The sequence below is a fragment of the Gambusia affinis genome, linkage group LG09 (assembly GCF_019740435.1).
Source record: "Gambusia affinis linkage group LG09, SWU_Gaff_1.0, whole genome shotgun sequence".
NCBI classification, from domain to species: Eukaryota; Metazoa; Chordata; class Actinopteri; order Cyprinodontiformes; family Poeciliidae; genus Gambusia; species Gambusia affinis.
In genome coordinates, this window is record NC_057876.1 from 11,872,808 (window position 1) to 11,889,964 (window position 17,157).

Sequence of the window (17,157 nt, forward strand, 5' to 3'; positions counted from 1 at the left end):
TTACCTCCCAAGTAATAGTAACATTTCTGGCCTGTAGGTGGCGCACCCTGGCGGACTATAGTGCGTCTCTGCAGTGAAACGTCATTGGTCGACGAACTGTCAAGAAAATTCCTGAACGCTCTCACTCAGATCCGCCGGGCGCACCGCATGCTGCTGCTGCTTAGTTTCATGGAACAAGAGCAAGAGTGGATCTACATCTGTTGACTGAAAGCCACCAGAGCTGCTACATTTACTATTAGCACTTGATTTTATTTGTAATTCCTCCTTATCACTCTGAACTGGTTTAGCTAGTTAACGAAAATATGTCCGTTGTGGGTTTTGACGTCGGGTTTATGAACTGCTATGTAGCAGTAGCCAGAGCCGGAGGGATTGAAACTGTCGCTAATGAATACAGCGACCGGTGTACACCGTAAGTACAAGTACTTGCAAATTTATTAATGGGTTTTAGTCATGCTGCTTAAATGTGTATACGTTCTAAGCATAAATGAATTGGATATGCTTTTTAAGTTCATAACAATGTATGCAGCTAATGTTGCTACATGGCTAGTTAGCATGCTAACCGATTTCACAACAGGAAATGTTGAGGCATGTGAGTGCTAAAGCTAACGCCAGCTAATTCGAATATATTGGCCTATTAAGAAATGGTCTTCCTTTTTACGTTTATTAAAATATTATCTATGACTCTTAAAGTAATGCGTATGTTTTTTGAGAAAAAAATTCATATGTAATTGACAGGCCCAATCAGGTGATGCAGGCATAAAGCACATGATGAGAGGAGGCCGGTTGCATCCCTCTGTCAAAACCCGCGATCAGTCCGTTGTGTTTTTTTTATTCAGACCCGTCCAGTTTTGTACAGGGAAAATGACGAATGAACAATTTTTTTGTAGGATTTGACTGCAAATAAATAAATCATGAACATGAGTCGTTTAAAAAGAATTACAACATACAAAACACACAAGCCAATAAAGATTTATAGTAATCTTGAAGCCTGAGTGTTTTGGCTAAAATCTCTTGCCTTCTTTAGTGGTAATTGTTTTCTTTGGGTTTTGCTACAGTCTGAATTGTTTCAGCAATTAATTTTTTGTTCCATTGTAGTCTAACTGCTTAGGACCAGACTAAGAAAATTAATGTAATTAATGTTTTTTTTTAATTACGAGAATATAGTCATTATCTTTAGAGAACAAAGTAACAATAAGAATATAGTCATAGTAGTAGAATAAAGACAATTTACCAGAAGAAAGTTGTAAAAAATATCATTTTAATGAGGAAAAACACTTTGGGGTCATCAAGATCTGACTTGAGCAGCCTAGCAAGTCCATTTGATTCTTTCTTTGAATTGGACACGGTTATTTTCAAGCCGTTGTAAAACTGCTTTTTTTGTGTTTTATCTTCCCATAAAATCACTGCTTTATTCTCCTAGTATAACTTTATTTTTAAGAATTTCAAACAACAAAATATTCTTAGTCTGGTCCTACTAGTCCATCACATAAATCTGCTAAAATTCATCATATTTTTTATTTTTATTTTGGCCATTTAAATACTTGTTTGGTGAAACTATTTGAAGGTCAACTTTCTCCATTGGGTACTGGTCGGTGTGAGATTCTCACTATGAAAACTTTGGGGGAAAATGAGCAGTGGTGGTATAATTAATATATATATATATATATAATGCCAAGTATGATAGTTGTTTTCAAGTATTTGATGCACACAAACTCCTTCCCCTGTTCTTTATTTTCTTCTCTTTGATCCAATGTTTATCACAAGAATAATTTACAAATTGCTGAATTTGTAAAGCAACAAGATGGGGAGGCACAGTACTGCATTTCTCTTTACTCAATACGTTCAGAAAAATAACTTGGGGCGCTCTGGCTCTCTCTTCTACGTCTTTACCAGGACTTCACATCATAGGAATGGCATCATGGAATTTTTTTAACAATTTTACCCAACACAACTTTCAAAATTTTGTAAATAACCAGCCCATGCCTGGTATTTTAAACATAAAAATAAAAGGTTTTAAGGGAAATTAAATGTCTGCTTTTTCCATTTTAGAGCATGTGTTTCATTTGGACCCCGGAATCGATCTATTGGTGCAGCTGCAAAAAGTCAGGTATGTTTTTAACTAAACTCTGGAGCCAGTTGGCACATGATTGTTCAAGTGACAAAAAGGTTAGTTTTTCTACTGGGGATTGAGGACGATACTGGACATGGGTACAGTAGACATGTTATCCAGCACAGACAAAGAATAACAGTAAAGCTAAAAATGTCCTAGCTCGGTATTTTCTGAGGGCTAACAGCGGGTTACTGTTTCTGTGTGATAGGTTGTCACAAACTGCAAGAATACAGTCCAAGGATTCAAGAGGTTTCACGGCAGAGCCTTTTCAGACCCGTATGTGCAGTCCCTCAAAAATAGCTTGGTCTATGACATTGCACAAATGCCGACAGGAACAACAGGCATCAAGGTAAGAGAAGACCGAGGGGCAGCCACGTCTACTTTTATTTATATTTCTTCATCAAATTCCATTTCGCAGTCTCTCTGAGTATTCTGCAGTATCGGCACATTTTGTTTTCAAAGTAGTAAATCTTGAATAGACGGACAAATATTTCACTGAATGACTTTCTGGTCATTTCCAAATCTAGTTAACTTTTATGAAGTGAATAATTGTGAGCAGATGACTATTTATTAAGCCTCAGCTGCAGTGGCAATAGAAAGTATTTGCACTCCAGTTAGTCAAAAATGAAACCGTAGTAAATCATTTAAAAGCTTTTATGTCCTCTTCCTGTGACGTCGTAGTCGTTCTAAACACTGACTGTTCCATTTCACAAGTGTTTTCCTTCAGGTCAGTTATTATATACATATAAAAAATTTTTTTAGTGATGTGATTTTTGTTCCAAGATTAGCACAATTATGACAAAAGGTTCGAGTTTGTTTTCATTAGACCATAACACATTCTTCCACAGAATTTTGCGAAAATCTTGGCCTAGATGTTTTCTCTGGAAGAAAAGACTTCTCTTTTTGCTCTCTCTTTTTTTTATTTTTATTTTTTTTAAGATTTTCACAAAATACAGGAGATTATTGTCACATGCAGAACATGTTACAGCATTAGGGAGGAAAGTGATGAAAAGGTGATTTTTCTTCTGACCAATGTGTTTATACAAGTGATTCATTTGGGTTCTGTTGGGCTGCATGAAATCAGGGAAATTGGATACTGGTGCTGAAAACTGTGAACAACCCACAGTTTGCTGACTCATTTCTTTCTTTATCATTAAACCCTGTCCTGACCACTTCCTCACTCTCACCACTAAAAATATGCATCATGTGTGGACATTAAGGGCTGTTTGAAGCTTGACAGTTAAAATATAGTATCCCACCAGTGATTGCATGTAAGTATTCCTTTGTGATGTGGATATTGTAGACAGTAAATATTGCAATAATGCCTGACGTGATAAGAGATGATTTCAGCGGCTCTTAGACATGGAAATTGCTTACGGCACCTGTACTGTGTGGAGTTGTGACACATTAGTGCCATAACAGGTTCACCTTATCTCAGCTCAGAGTGGTGCATTATATAGACATTATTGCTGTAAAAACTAAAGAGTGCATTTGGACAAATTGATTACTTTTGGGGCGTTCTGTGGTGGCGCAGGGGGTTAGCACTCCCCATGTTTGGAGGCCTTAGTCCTCGACGCGGACGTCTCGGGTTCGACTCCCGGTCCCGGCGACCTTTGCCGCATGTTCTCCTCGCCCTCTTTCCTATCTGCCTACTGTCGCAAAAAAAAATACAAGCCACTAGCGCTGCAAAAACTCTTCGGAGGGGAAAAAAAATTGATTACTGTTTTAATTGAAGTTTTCTTTCATGGAACATCTTCAGCTGGAATCATTCACTCTTTAACCAGAGTCGCATAAAGAAATATGCGGTTGTGCTTCTGTTACCACAGGTGATGTACATGGAGGAGGAGAAGGTGTTCAGCATTGAGCAGGTCACTGCCATGCTGCTGACCAAGCTGAAGGAGACGGCTGAGGGTGCGCTGAAGAAGCCCGTGGCAGACTGCGTCATCTCTGTAAGTTTCCACTGACGCACCCATCACTCCACTTCAGCTCTTCCACTTGATTTGACTTGTCTGGAGGTTTTCACTTGTGCCACAGTCTGGTCTGCTGTCCGATGTTTTGTTTGGGTCTCTCATGAGAAGTTTTAGATCAGTTATGTCAACGGTAAAGTGCTTATGATTTCTAAGTAGTATGAAGGAATGAATAAATTGAAATACTTTATTAATCGGAAAGGGAAATAAAGTATCTCTATTATAATGTATTCTTCATTGAATGCAGCATTGCTATTTTTGTCATGAAAATAACTTTATATTTAAAACTAATTCCAACAGCAAAACTTAAAATAAAAAACAATAATAAAAAAACTTAAAAAGAGACGAACAATAAAGTTCTTGGAGCTGATCTGTGATGAAGGAAATATGATTTTAGAGCAACCTGTTCCTCCAAAATTACCTCAGACAAGCGCAACAAAAATAAAGGCAGCTTTGCATGGAAGTAATTAAGTCAAATTATTATCAGACGTTTCTTAGATGTTGAATTATAGTGATTCACACTTTACTGGTTGATACAAGCCATTATGTTGGCTGTTATTGGTAAAAAATAATGCAAATGTTTGATTTGGTTAATTTACCAGCATTATGCAACTTTAAATGCTCTTCTGCTGTGTTTAGGTTCCCTGCTACTACACTGATGCTGAGAGGAGATCGGTGATGGATGCAGCTCAGATTGCTGGACTAAACTGCCTGAGGCTTATGAATGAAACCACTGCAGGTTTGTAATAAGACTTTAGGTCAGGTAGTTATCTCCTGTACTAGTAGAGTTGATCCACTATTATAATTTCAACCTTTATTCTCTGTAATTCAGCTACCATTTTTTTATTCCTACAGTTGCATTGGCATATGGGATTTATAAACAGGACCTCCCTGCTCCCGAGGAGAAAGCCAGGAATGTTGTGTTTGTGGAGCTGGGCCACTCTGGATATCAGACATCAGTGTGTGCTTTTAATAAGGGCAAGCTCAAGGTACAAATTCTACAAAACACCCATTGTGACTTCTTTATATTTAGCTCTCTTTTAGACATGCAATGTAAATTCGTTGACCATGATCAGATCAGCCGTCACTCTTAACTGGAAGATTGGCTTCTTAAAGAAATCTTTTCTTTTACTGGTCAGTGAATGTACCACACACTCCCAGGTCACACCGAGGATGCCACTCTTTAGTTTGGAAGCTGATGCTGAATAACAAAGTTTTTAGTACCTGTGAGGTATTTTAAAATTGAATTTCATCAAGATGCGTGACTCTTTAAAAAGAACCTGTATTGTTGAGACATATCAACTGGTCAGGCTGTGAGAGAGAGTGAGAGAGATCAAGACTTTCAGCAAAATGGAGAACAGTAGAGTGTCTCTATTTATTGTTTGACCTTCCAAACCTTTTATATTATGGACCCTGCTGGATCCATAATGCACATCAATAATACACATCAATTACACAAAGACCGGTTCATATCTGAAGCTCGGCAAAATGACTGCTGATGTTATATTTTAATGCCAACTCTGTAATAAAGGTCTTTTTTAATATACTAATTAAAACTTGTTTTACAGCATCTGCTCTCTCATACAGAGTGAGATGTTGCATCTCCTCCCAATATGAATAATTAATAACCTCTAACCACTGGATTAGAGACGAGAAAGAACTCATTTCAATGCTGTTCCGATATCATTTTACATTACTATTTATATTGATGCTTTACAAAAAACCAAACCTGTGAAATTCTGATCGGTTCTTCACTACCTGCTTAATTTATTCTCACAAACATCTCACCGCCTCTCAGGTCCTCGCCACGGCCTGCGATCAGCTGCTGGGAGGAAAGGACTTCGACGAAGTCTTGGTGAAGCATTTCTGCGAAGAATTTGGGAAGAAGTACAAATTGGATGTGAAGTCCAAGCCCAGGGCTCTGGTCCGGCTCTACCAGGAGTGCGAGAAGCTGAAGAAACTGATGAGCGCCAACTCCTCTGACCTGCCCTTGAACATCGAGTGCTTCATGAACGACATCGACGTATCAGCGCACCTGAACAGGTAGACCAGCAACAGATGCTCCCTCCTGCTTGTGCTCATTGTTCGTGTCTTCACCGCTTATGTAATGTTCCCGTTTTCTTGCCGAAGGGGTCAGTTCGAAGAGATGTGTGTTGATATTTTGGCCCGAGTCGAACCTCCTCTGCAGAGCCTGTTGGAACAAGCCAGTGAGTAAAATTTCACTGACTTTTAACTCCCTCGCCAACCTGCCTGACTAGCTTCAGGACAATGAGTTTGAAACTGTTTCCTTTTCTTTGATAAGAGCTGAAAAAGGAAGACATCTATGCAGTAGAGATAGTCGGTGGAGCGTCCAGAATTCCAGCCGTCAAAGAGAGGATCAGTAAATTCTTCGGGAAGGAATTGAGCACCACCCTGAATGCTGATGAAGCAGTGGCCAGAGGCTGCGCCCTGCAGGTACATTACGCCCAGCTTTCACTGCTGGTCTCGACCTGTTTCTGTCTGAGTGCAGTGTGTCACCAGAGAAACTAATGAGGTAACCTTTATTCCCCACAGTGTGCAATACTGTCTCCTGCCTTCAAAGTCAGGGAATTTTCCATCACAGACGTCGTCTCTTATCCAATCTCTCTGAAGTGGCATTCGGCTGCTGAGGAAGGTCTAAGGTGAGATAAAAGTGACTAGAATCAGCCAAAGTTCATTTCTTCTGCTTGAGTTTTCTGTTAAATGTAGATTTTATTTGTTATTTCAGTGACTGCGAGGTGTTTCCTAAGAACCATGCAGCGCCGTTCTCCAAAGTACTCACCTTCTACCGGAAGGAGCCTTTCTCTTTGGAGGCCTATTACAGCAGTCCTAATGAGCTGCCATATCCTGATCCTACCATTGGTGAGAAGCCCAGACTTTTGAAAGACTCTGAGACCAAGTCCTACATTCTGTCATGCAGACTGAAAGTTTTCACACACTCCCTATCACATTGTCTAAAAGCTTTCTTTGTTCATTCCTTATTTTCTTGTGTAAGTTCTTCTTTTAGTCCTTCTTTGTGTCGTTTTCTTCACTCGTTGAATCCATTTTTCAGTCTGGGATTTCTGAAAATCCCATATGTAAAACCTGATTGTTGTAGTAATATTTTCCATGAAAACATAAAAAATTGTAGGAACATCATATTTCCTATTTTTTACTCTCATTCCTTTTTTAATTAAGCGTGAAAACTCTTTTTTTTTTTTCTCTCTCTTCCAGGCCAGTTTGTGATCCAGAAGGTTGTCCCACAGGCATCAGGTGAGAGCTCAAAGGTGAAGGTCAAGGTCCGGGTGAATATCCACGGCATCTTCAGCGTCTCCAGCGCCTCCCTGGTTGAAGTGCAGAAGTCTGACGAGACAGAGGAGCCCATGGAAACTGAGCAGGCGTCCGACAAAGATGGAGAGGTACTGCAATCAAAGAGCTGGTATTGCTCAGAAGTTGTTGAAATTTTCTTTAAATCTTAAATCCTCTCTTGTCTAAGTATCCAAAATAATTTACATCCTTGTCTGTATTCAATGGAAAAACCTTTATTAGCTATAACAGCAACCAAGGTAGTAATGGATGGCTTTCTAGAGGTTTAATGCCTCTTTTGTCTTATTCTAGATAAAGGCTACATCATTGTGGCAAAAGCACTATTATTATCTGACAGGCCCTAAAGCTGTCTTCTTTCCCCAGATGGGATTTTGCAAAGGCCAGGTAGGCTTGTGTGCCTTAAGGTTTCAGCCAAAGTATCGAAATGTACTCTTGATGTAGCCTCGTGACAAAAATTGCGCCATTGTTTCCGGAGGGTGGAATCTTCCTCTCCTTCTCTCAACATCGGGTCTGGGTTGAACTATTTCGACAGACCTCTGGGCGAAGTGTTGTTTTATGCAGAATTGCATAAAACACAACAAAACCAATTTTGATATTAGACTTCAACTAGTCCGCTTCCACTGTCCTGTCTTTGTAGATGATGTGAATAATTTGAGGAACATTTATCAGAAACGGCGAGGAATTGTGTACATTTTTACGATTCTTCACTGAATATCTTCAAAAGATTGTCAGATGCCTAAAACTCCTACACGGAAATTGCAGCCTTGTTGTTCACAAAAGAGGCTGTGTGCAAAAAAAGTGTGGCGCTAGTTCTGTGACTGTTTAATTTAACAAAACAGGTAATCCATGGAGGTAATGGAGACCCCGGTGGGTATGTATACTAAAACGGGAGAGATGTGACCCGGTGGTCTGCTCCATTGTGTAAAAAGTGTGGGTGAACACCAGCGTCCCGTGACCACGGGTCAACTAGAACAACTGAAGAAAGGAAGCATGAATTTTCCCATAGACTCTTACAATTTTAACCGAATTAAAACAAAAAAGTTTCTCTTTTTGTTATTATTGAATCATATTTTGAGAAACGACTATATACTTTTCAGTGAGAACAATAAATTCTAATAGTAAGTTTAGTTGATTAATTAAGCCTAAATCTGCCAGAGGTACAAATAATTTTGTACCTAACTATAAACATTTGAGCATCATAAAATGAATCAGTTTATTGTCATTTGAAACCTTACACATTACGATCAACAGGGGGCAACATTGAGCTTGCAAAATCCTCAACAAATGAACCATTTTCCATGACATTTTTTGAGTTTCAGAATGTTTGGGTAATATTCATGTGGTAATTTGAAATGTTTAGCCATATTTCACATGACTAATTCTCAGACTGAGAAGACAAATTAAAAATATGCGTTTTAAAAAGTGGTTTGGGTGGCTTTTTGGTGCCCTGAATTAACGAGGCACTGACTGAACGAAGGGCCCACCGTTAAGCTTAATATGAAAACTTTGACTCGTTTCATCTTTGTCTCTTCCTTTGAGATGTAATATTGCATATCTGTTTCTTCAGACTAAGATGCAGACTGATCAGGAAACACAGTCGGCCCAGGGCGATGCTCAGAAACAAACAGATGACAAGACGCCAAATGAAAGCGAAGAAATGGAGGTAAAATGCATCGACCACTTTGTTTGTATTTTAGAAGATGAAATGATGCACAAGAGCCTCATATTTAAAGATCTATCAGTTTTTTTTCATCATGTTTCTAGTTTTTCTGTATTAATTTTTACAAACACCTAATTAGCTTGTAAATATCTGCAGGAATATGTGGTGTTTTAAGTCTAATTTCTTCTTCTTTCTCTCTTTTTTTTAGACGAGCACAGAAGAGAACAAAGGTGAGAAAAAGTCAGACCAGCCACCACAAGCCAAAAAGGCCAAAGTCAAAACAAAAGTGCTGGAGCTTCCCATTGAGAACAGTCCACAGTGGCAGCTAGCAAACGACATGCTCAACCTGTTTGTGGAGAACGAGGTAACAACATCTTCAGCTGCTGGGCGGGAGAGCGCAGCCGTGTTCAGCTTTTAAATCTGGTGGTTCCGTCTTGGCAGGGAAAGATGATCATGCAAGACAAGTTGGAGAAGGAGAGGAACGATGCGAAGAACAACGTGGAGGAGTACGTGTACGACATGAGGGACAAGCTGCATGGCCTGCTGGAGAAGTTTGTCAGCGAGTCTGTGAGTAAATCTCACCACCACTTTTTTTTCCCACAGCAGAGCACAATTTGTTTCAGTAAGTGACTTATTGTCCTGCAAAGACTCTTAGTTATTATATTTTTATTTGTTTAGGACCGAGACGCTTTGTCATTAAAGCTGGAGGACACTGAAAACTGGCTTTATGAAGACGGAGAGGACCAACCCAAACAAGTTTACATTGACAAGCTCGCAGAGCTGAAGGTAATTACGATTAGGTTAGCGTCCGTTCACATCGATGGTCTTGTTGAAGTATATTTATTGTTTTAAACTGATTTGTTTTCTGCAGACACTTGGGCAGCCCATCGTGGACCGCTTTATGGAGGCTGAAGAGAGACCCAAAGCTTTTGAGGAGTTGGGGAAACAAATTCAGATGTACATGAAATTTGTGGAGGCCTTCAAAATGAAGGTAATACCAGAAGGAATTTTAAGACTTTCTATTTCTCTTCTCAGCTTTTCACTATAAATCTATTTATAGACTTAAAAAGGACATTAAATTACTACTTATCAAGAGTGACGCTATTTTTAAACTAAACCGTAGGCTTTTTGTGCAAATAGCTTTAACAAATTTTCTAAAAATAAAAATGATACGATAAAGTTAGGTTTTTATACAATACTATCTAAACAAACGCAGGCTGTTGGCAGTGTGAGATTAATGAGTATGCACCTTCTAAGTTCCTTTTGCTTTTTATTTTACCTAAAAGTTGAGACCAAACAAAAAACTATGTTGGAGGCCGATCCAGCAATGACTCAAATTTAATCTTGACCCATTATTCATTTTCTCATACCTCTTGTTGTAATAAAATATTTAAATCATATTCTTTTGTTAAGAAGAATATTCAGTAAATATTAATTAATTTGTGGTTTGGCTGAAGTGAGAATTAATACTATCAAATTAATAGTTTAAAAAATATCACATCTGCATTTATTTTTAACTTTTAATCTCTCCACAATTGAAATGGTGTGTTATATTAATCAACTGATCAACTGCATATATGAGCAATAAATGGTTTTAAGTGTTGGAAAAAGCCTGAACCTGCAGTGCTGCAACTTGAAGGACTAACACAAAAGTACCTCCAATCAGATGCAAATGAATGGGAAAACAAAGTACTTTAAATACAGCAGAAACTTAAAGAGTTTAATATCACTTTAGGTAACATTAAAATAACTCATTACAAAATGTAATTACAAATGAAACTGTAATGACTTGAAAACTTGTAAGAACCAAAACTGAAATACTACAAGGAATAGACAGCTTCAAGTATCTTTGTCCTGGATTCTCTTTAATAAACCAACTTTTTCCTGTGAGATTTGGACACCCATCTGTTGTTGTCCCAGTTCAGACCCAAGCTTTCCAGACACGCATTTACCTCTACTAGAGCTCACTCCCTGTTGTTGTCCCTTTCATTGACCGCATGCCTGCCAGCTCCTCCGTGATGCTAAATTCTGCATTGATCCGCGAAGATGAGCAGCTGGGCAGTGTCCCGTATGTCACAGCTCTCATCCAAAGCCAGGGAAAATACCAGTTCTCAAAATCATTCACGCTGTCTTTCAGTTGCAGCACCAGGTTCGTCGCGATGTCCTCAATCCTTCTCGTTCGTTTGCGGCGGGAGAGGAGATGTTCTCAAAAGCGTCTTTATTCTCAGGAAATATTAGCACTGCTTAATATACTCTCCGTCAGAGAAAGGTTTGCTCTTCCTAGCAATCTTGTGGGATATGACAAAACTTGCCTTGACTGCAGCTCCTCTAGATGCCAGGCGTTTTGTAAAAGTGTTTGTTGAGCTTGCAACTTGGTGTGCTCTTTCTCTGAAAAGTTCTTGTATCTCTTCTGTTTGGTCACATAGTGACGGTGGATATTATATTCCTTTAACGCAGCCACCTCGCACCTACAAACTAAACACAGCCTTGCCTTTGACTTCAATAAAGAAATATTTCGCTGTCCATGCCTTGTTAAAAATGCAGAATTGAATCAACTTTTCTTTTACCGTGAGATGACATTTTGTGGGGATCGTGTATTCTGCTAGCATCACCTGTTGCTTAATAAAGTGGTTGAAAATCTCTTTCAAAATAAAAGACAGCTGTGTCGCATGCACACGAAAATACGGTGTTTTGTTTTGACTGGGGGGACGCGGGCCGGACAGGCATGCCCAACGGGCCATATCTGGCCCGCGGGCCTTAAAATGCCCAGGTCTGATCTAAACAAACGCAGGCTGTTGGCAGTGTGAGATTAATGAGTATGCACCTTCTAAGTTCCTTTTGCTTTTTATTTTACCTAAAAGTTGAGACCAAACAAAAAACTATTAATGCTCAGCTTTGAATTTTTAGAGGCCGCCGAGAAAGAAAAGCTCAAAACATATTTCCTTACCAAAACTTTTAATTGAGTTTTACATGCATTTTTGTTTTTTAATTAGTTTTTATTTTACTTTAAGTGTTAGGTCCTTATCGCACGTTCAGTTTGTAAGGTGTTCAGTTTCTTTAAGAAACTGCAGTCTGCTTCATTTAATTTTTATCTTACTCTTATTTAGGCTTTCTGATTTGCCTTTTAACCTGAACAGCCGTATTCAGTGGAAAACACAGCTGTCAACCATTTGTTTAACTTCATTCTGAGCATTTAGGAGCTTAAAAACTCTTTTGCTGGTTTTTTGTTGTTTCTGCCGTCTCATCAGTAGCTCCTGGATGTTGTCTTTTCTGCTTGTTATGCCTCGCTCTTGTTGCTGTAGTACACAAAAAAAACTTAACAAACTTGCGCGTTTGTCTGACATGTTTGTTTAGAAACGAATAAGGCCACACAATGAGAGCAGCTACAAAAAAGTCTGAAGAAAAACAAGCTTTACTATTAGAAAAAATATTATCAAATAGAAAAAGATACATTTTATGAATGTGACATCTAAATATGCAGAAGTGTCTAAATTATTACAGCAAGTATGAATGATTATAATGAATAGTGACGGCTCTAATTATTTGGAAACTGATTACACACCAGAAAGTAACTTCATTCTTGGTTCTTGTTTTGTGCTTCTAGGATGAGCAGTACGACCATTTAGATGAGGCAGACGTCACCAAAGTGGACAAACTGAACAACGAAGCAATGATCTGGATGAACAGCACCATGAACCAGCAAAGCAAGCAGAGCCTAGCTGTAGATCCCATTGTTAAAGCGAAAGACATTAAAGCAAAAACAAGGGTGAGTCTTTGCTGTGCCCTTTATTATATTCAAGTGAGAATCCATCCTCTCTCTGACACCCTTCTCTTGGTTTATAGGAGCTGTTCTCTGCTTGTAACCCGGTTGTGACGAAGCCCAAACCAAAGGTGGAGGTCCCCAAGGAGGAAACGCCTACAGAGCAGAACGGTCCAGTCGACGGCCAGGAGAAGGCCCAGGAAGAAACTACAGACAAGGAAGCAGCTGAGAACACAGGCAACCCAACCTCAGAACCTACAGAGACCAAGCCTGACATGGACCTCGACTAAAACAGCCCAAACGCCTCCTGAAGCTACGCTGAACAAGGGCCGGTTGAGTCAGACTGAGATGCGGCCTGGCAGTGTTTATCAGAGCTGGTGACGTGTTTCAGGAACTGCACTTGGACAGTGAAAAAGCAGGCAGGGCGGTGAGCACACCGAGCCCAGCTCACGGTGGCACATCTATCTGACATAGCATGCCCTCTCTTCTTCTGGATGACCTAAATCAAAAGCCAGCTGCAATTACTCTGTTTGACAATGAGCGCTGTACACATGATGGTATTTATTTCTGTTGTGTGCTCTGTAACTGTTCTGGTCTGTGTCACAACCTGGTTTTAATAAAGTGGTTGAAAATCTCTCCCAACATTAGCCCTGTCGTGCTTAAAACAGAAAAATGTTCTGATTTTGGTTGATGCCAAGATAATTATTGTTTCTGTTCAGAACTGCAAGTCAGTGTGTTATAGGTGTGTGGAAGACATCTCCCATCTTTAATCTGACAATGTATGATGAACATCAAGTGCACTCTTTATAAACATTAAGACCAAACTAAAGATGAAAGAATATGAATGTGAACTAATATGTATACTGCAAATGGTCTTTGCACCCAGAGGTGGATACTGCATCCAAACATTAGTACTCATCATAGTTCCACTCAAATGTAAAAACTAGCCATCTAAGAAATTATGCAAAAGTAAAGTTTTTGATATAATCATTTAATATTTAAAAATTACACAATCAGACTGACCAAAACTTTAAAGGACAAAATGAAAATAATTCATATAACACTATCAAATAAAATCAGATTCAAGAAACATCATCATTGAATCATCCTTGCCACAGTGAAGAATAGTGGTGGGAGAATCATGCAATGGAAATACTTAAAAAACAAAAAATCTGGTCAGAGTTGGTGGGAAAGAAGGAGAAAACCTGTAAGGAGGCTCTAACACCGGGGCAGAGCGTCACTCTCCAGTAGGACAATGACCACAGTCATCCATGCAGAGATAAAATGGAAGGATTTGGATCAAAGCACAAACTTGAAAACTGATTTGTCAAGTCTGTAAAGCAAAGCCAGCTCATTCAATCCCAGAACTTGTGGCGTGTGACAACTTTGCAACAAAGTTTTGTGTAGAGAGAATGGCTTTTGGTCCGTTTTACACAATCATTCAAATCATTTTATAAAAGTGCCAAAAGGTGACATGTTTCAAATTACGACGCTTCAGCTTTAAGAGGCTGTTGGTTTTGGAGTAGGTAGCGCCGACGCTCACGTCGAGGAGGTCATATGACTTACCCGCACTCTGCTGTAGTTCCGACTGATAGCTGAAGACAGTGGTAATGTGCACTAATTTAACTCTAATAACTAATTTATGTCTGGAAGTTAACACAGATTTGCGTAAACGAATGGGATAAAGTCGTTGCGATACTTTCCCCCTACTCTTAAAGAGATACACGGTAATAAATGAAGCAGCACTGCTGTATGATGGGGTTATTTTGACGAGTCTAAAGTCTGATTTAGGAGTGTTCACAGAGCTGCCTCGCTGCTGGAGGTTTCGTCTTAATGGCGAAACTGACGCTGTTTTCTCCTGCAGGACGATGAAGCTGATAATCCTAAATGACTACGACCAGGCAAGCGAGTGGGCTGCAAAGTACATCAGAAACAAGATTTTACACTTCCAACCTGGACCCAACAAGTTCTTCACATTAGGACTCCCCACAGGTACGCGGAAACAGAAAGCGTCCATGTTCTGGTCTTTTCTTTTTTCCTTATTAAAATCCCGATATGAAGCACTGAGTCAGCCAGAGTGCTGTAGTTGCCTGTTTTTTTTTTTAACCAACACATATCTGCTGACTCAGAGTCAGATAAAGGGATGTAGTTGGTCTTTATGAAAATGCGAACATGGCAGGGAAAAAGAAGAAGAAAAGAAATCCGCTGCAATTTGTATTTTCCATTGGACAAAATATCCACTTAATACCCACTTACATAATGGCTTCAGTAAGACAGGGTGATGCAAAGATAATTTAGCAGCACTGAAAATATGTAGGTCAAAGCAATAATTTTAAAAAAGCATTAAAGCATCTCTTTTGTATTTGATTGGGTCACACTTTAACGCTCAGAGATTAATAGGGTGGCTATTATATTGAAAGGAGATGTGATTTTCCTTGTAGACAGTTTTGAAACCATTAAATGTAATTTAGATGCGCTCTGCATTTCAGCCTCGCTAATATATTCATACTGCGCTGATTTTTCCAAATTTTTATCAACCACAAACTTGTTGGGTTTTATTGGGAGATTTTGGTGGTAGAAAGGGAAAGAAAGTAATTAAAGGAATTACACACACGCACACACACATACACACACAGGATCAACAATGGTTTTCCTGACCTCTTCTTCTACAGAATGCTGTTTGTTGGAAAGCATCACAACTTTTAAAGACTTAAATACAGTTATGGACTTCCTTTTTTTTTTGCTTTCCATTGTCAGTTTAACAAAGTCTCTCCTTTCCTCTCCTCTCCTCAGGAAGCACTCCTTTAGGATGTTACAAGAAGCTGATAGAATACTACAAAAATGGAGAAATCTCCTTCGAGTTTGTGAAAACCTTCAACATGGACGAATATGTTGGTAAGTGCTGATCTCCGTTCACCTCCGCTTCGAGGACTCCTCTGTGTGATTTTGTTGAGGATATTTTCATGAACCCGTGTTGCAGGTCTTCCCAGAAATCACCCTGAGAGCTATCACTCCTTCATGTGGAACAACTTCTTCAAGCACATCGACATAAGAGCAGAAAACGCCCACATTCTTGATGGAAATGCAGCTGACCTTCAAGCAGAGTGCAGCTCCTTTGAGGAAAAGATAAGAGAGGCCGGAGGGATCGAGTTGTTTGTTGGAGGTCAGCCTTGATAGCAAAACACTTTAATCCCTTGTTTAATGGTGTTAGGGGTGAAGAAAGATGAAACGAAGATAAATCCTGACATTTTGTTTGCAGGGATTGGTCCTGATGGCCACATTGCCTTTAATGAGCCTGGGTCAAGTTTGGTTTCCAGGACCAGAGTGAAGACGCTAGCAAAGGACACAATCATGGCTAACGCTCGATTCTTTGATGGAGATCTCTCTAAAGTTCCCACCATGGCCCTGACAGTGGGAGTGGGCACCGTCATGGATGCAAAAGAGGTTTAAGGGCTAATTTCAACAATGCATATATTCGTCATGCTGTTTGGGGTCTGTTGTTTCTGTGGTCACATTTTCTTTCTGGTCAGGTCATGATCCTTATCACTGGAGCACACAAAGCATTTGCTTTGTACAAAGCAATAGAAGAAGGTGTCAATCACATGTGGACAGTGTCGGCCTTCCAGCAGCATCCACAGACAGTTTTCGTATGTGACGAAGATGCCACCTTGGAGCTGCGGGTTAAGACTGTCAAGTACTTCAAAGGTACGCCAAAACCATGATGCATAATTCGCTTGTCATGCATAAAGGGTTTGTATTTAGATTAGCACAAATCATGAAAAAAAAAAAAGAGTCACTGGATGAACTTTAGATATCCCGATACTTTGCGTTGGTCTAGGAAATTCCAGAAAATACAGATTTTAGTTCTGCTGTGACTAAATGTTTTCACAGATTTTTATCACAAAATCTGCTGAATTTTGCTTGTTTTTTCAGGGATGATGCATGTGCACAACAGGCTAGTGGAAACACTTCCATCCCAACAGAAGTGAAGATGACCTCTTATATGGGACAAAATATCACAAAAATACACTCCAATCATTCCTCTTGCAATTTTAACTCCAGCTAGAGATGATGGTGAACATCTACTCTAATATTTTTAATGGCGCAGTGCAGGCTGTCAGGTTTTAAATGATTGTCAGCTTCGTGTCATGTTTGTTCTTTGTAATAAAATGGGTGATTTATATACACTTTGTGTGGCTTTGTTGGTTTTCCCAGCTCCACTTAGATCACATGACTAAATGATGCCTTTCGCTGCTCCACGTCCATATTTGTGTGGAATTTGCTGAATTTGCTCAAAATGCAAGTTCGCTGTTGAGTTAGGTTTTTATTTTCAACA

General features: G+C 39.4%; 2 protein-coding genes across 3 annotated transcripts; both read left to right on the forward strand.

Annotated features, from left to right (window-relative positions):
• Positions 1 to 88: 88 nt before the first annotated feature.
• Positions 89 to 13,457, forward strand: hspa4b (heat shock protein 4b). The gene is made up of 19 exons (XM_044127690.1): positions 89 to 409; positions 2,050 to 2,107; positions 2,319 to 2,459; positions 3,937 to 4,059; positions 4,717 to 4,816; positions 4,933 to 5,066; positions 5,876 to 6,120; positions 6,208 to 6,284; positions 6,380 to 6,531; positions 6,631 to 6,737; positions 6,824 to 6,957; positions 7,309 to 7,493; positions 8,969 to 9,064; positions 9,270 to 9,425; positions 9,503 to 9,628; positions 9,740 to 9,847; positions 9,933 to 10,052; positions 12,666 to 12,827; positions 12,905 to 13,457. The coding sequence occupies exons 1-19, from the start codon at positions 303 to 305 to the stop codon at positions 13,109 to 13,111; spliced, it is 2,538 nt and encodes an 845-aa protein (XP_043983625.1). The 5' UTR covers positions 89 to 302; the 3' UTR covers positions 13,112 to 13,457.
• An 875-nt stretch (positions 13,458 to 14,332) lies between these two features.
• Positions 14,333 to 17,006, forward strand: gnpda1 (glucosamine-6-phosphate deaminase 1). Of its 2 annotated transcripts, none has more exons than XM_044127696.1 (7): positions 14,333 to 14,428; positions 14,686 to 14,813; positions 15,615 to 15,716; positions 15,802 to 15,984; positions 16,081 to 16,265; positions 16,352 to 16,526; positions 16,755 to 17,006. In XM_044127696.1, the coding sequence occupies exons 2-7, from the start codon at positions 14,690 to 14,692 to the stop codon at positions 16,808 to 16,810; spliced, it is 825 nt and encodes a 274-aa protein (XP_043983631.1). In that variant the 5' UTR covers positions 14,333 to 14,428; positions 14,686 to 14,689; the 3' UTR covers positions 16,811 to 17,006. The 2 variants fall into 2 exon arrangements, with proteins under 2 accessions (XP_043983631.1, XP_043983630.1); XM_044127695.1 differs by having other exon boundaries at positions 14,356 to 14,548.
• The last annotated feature ends 151 nt before the right edge of the window (positions 17,007 to 17,157 follow it).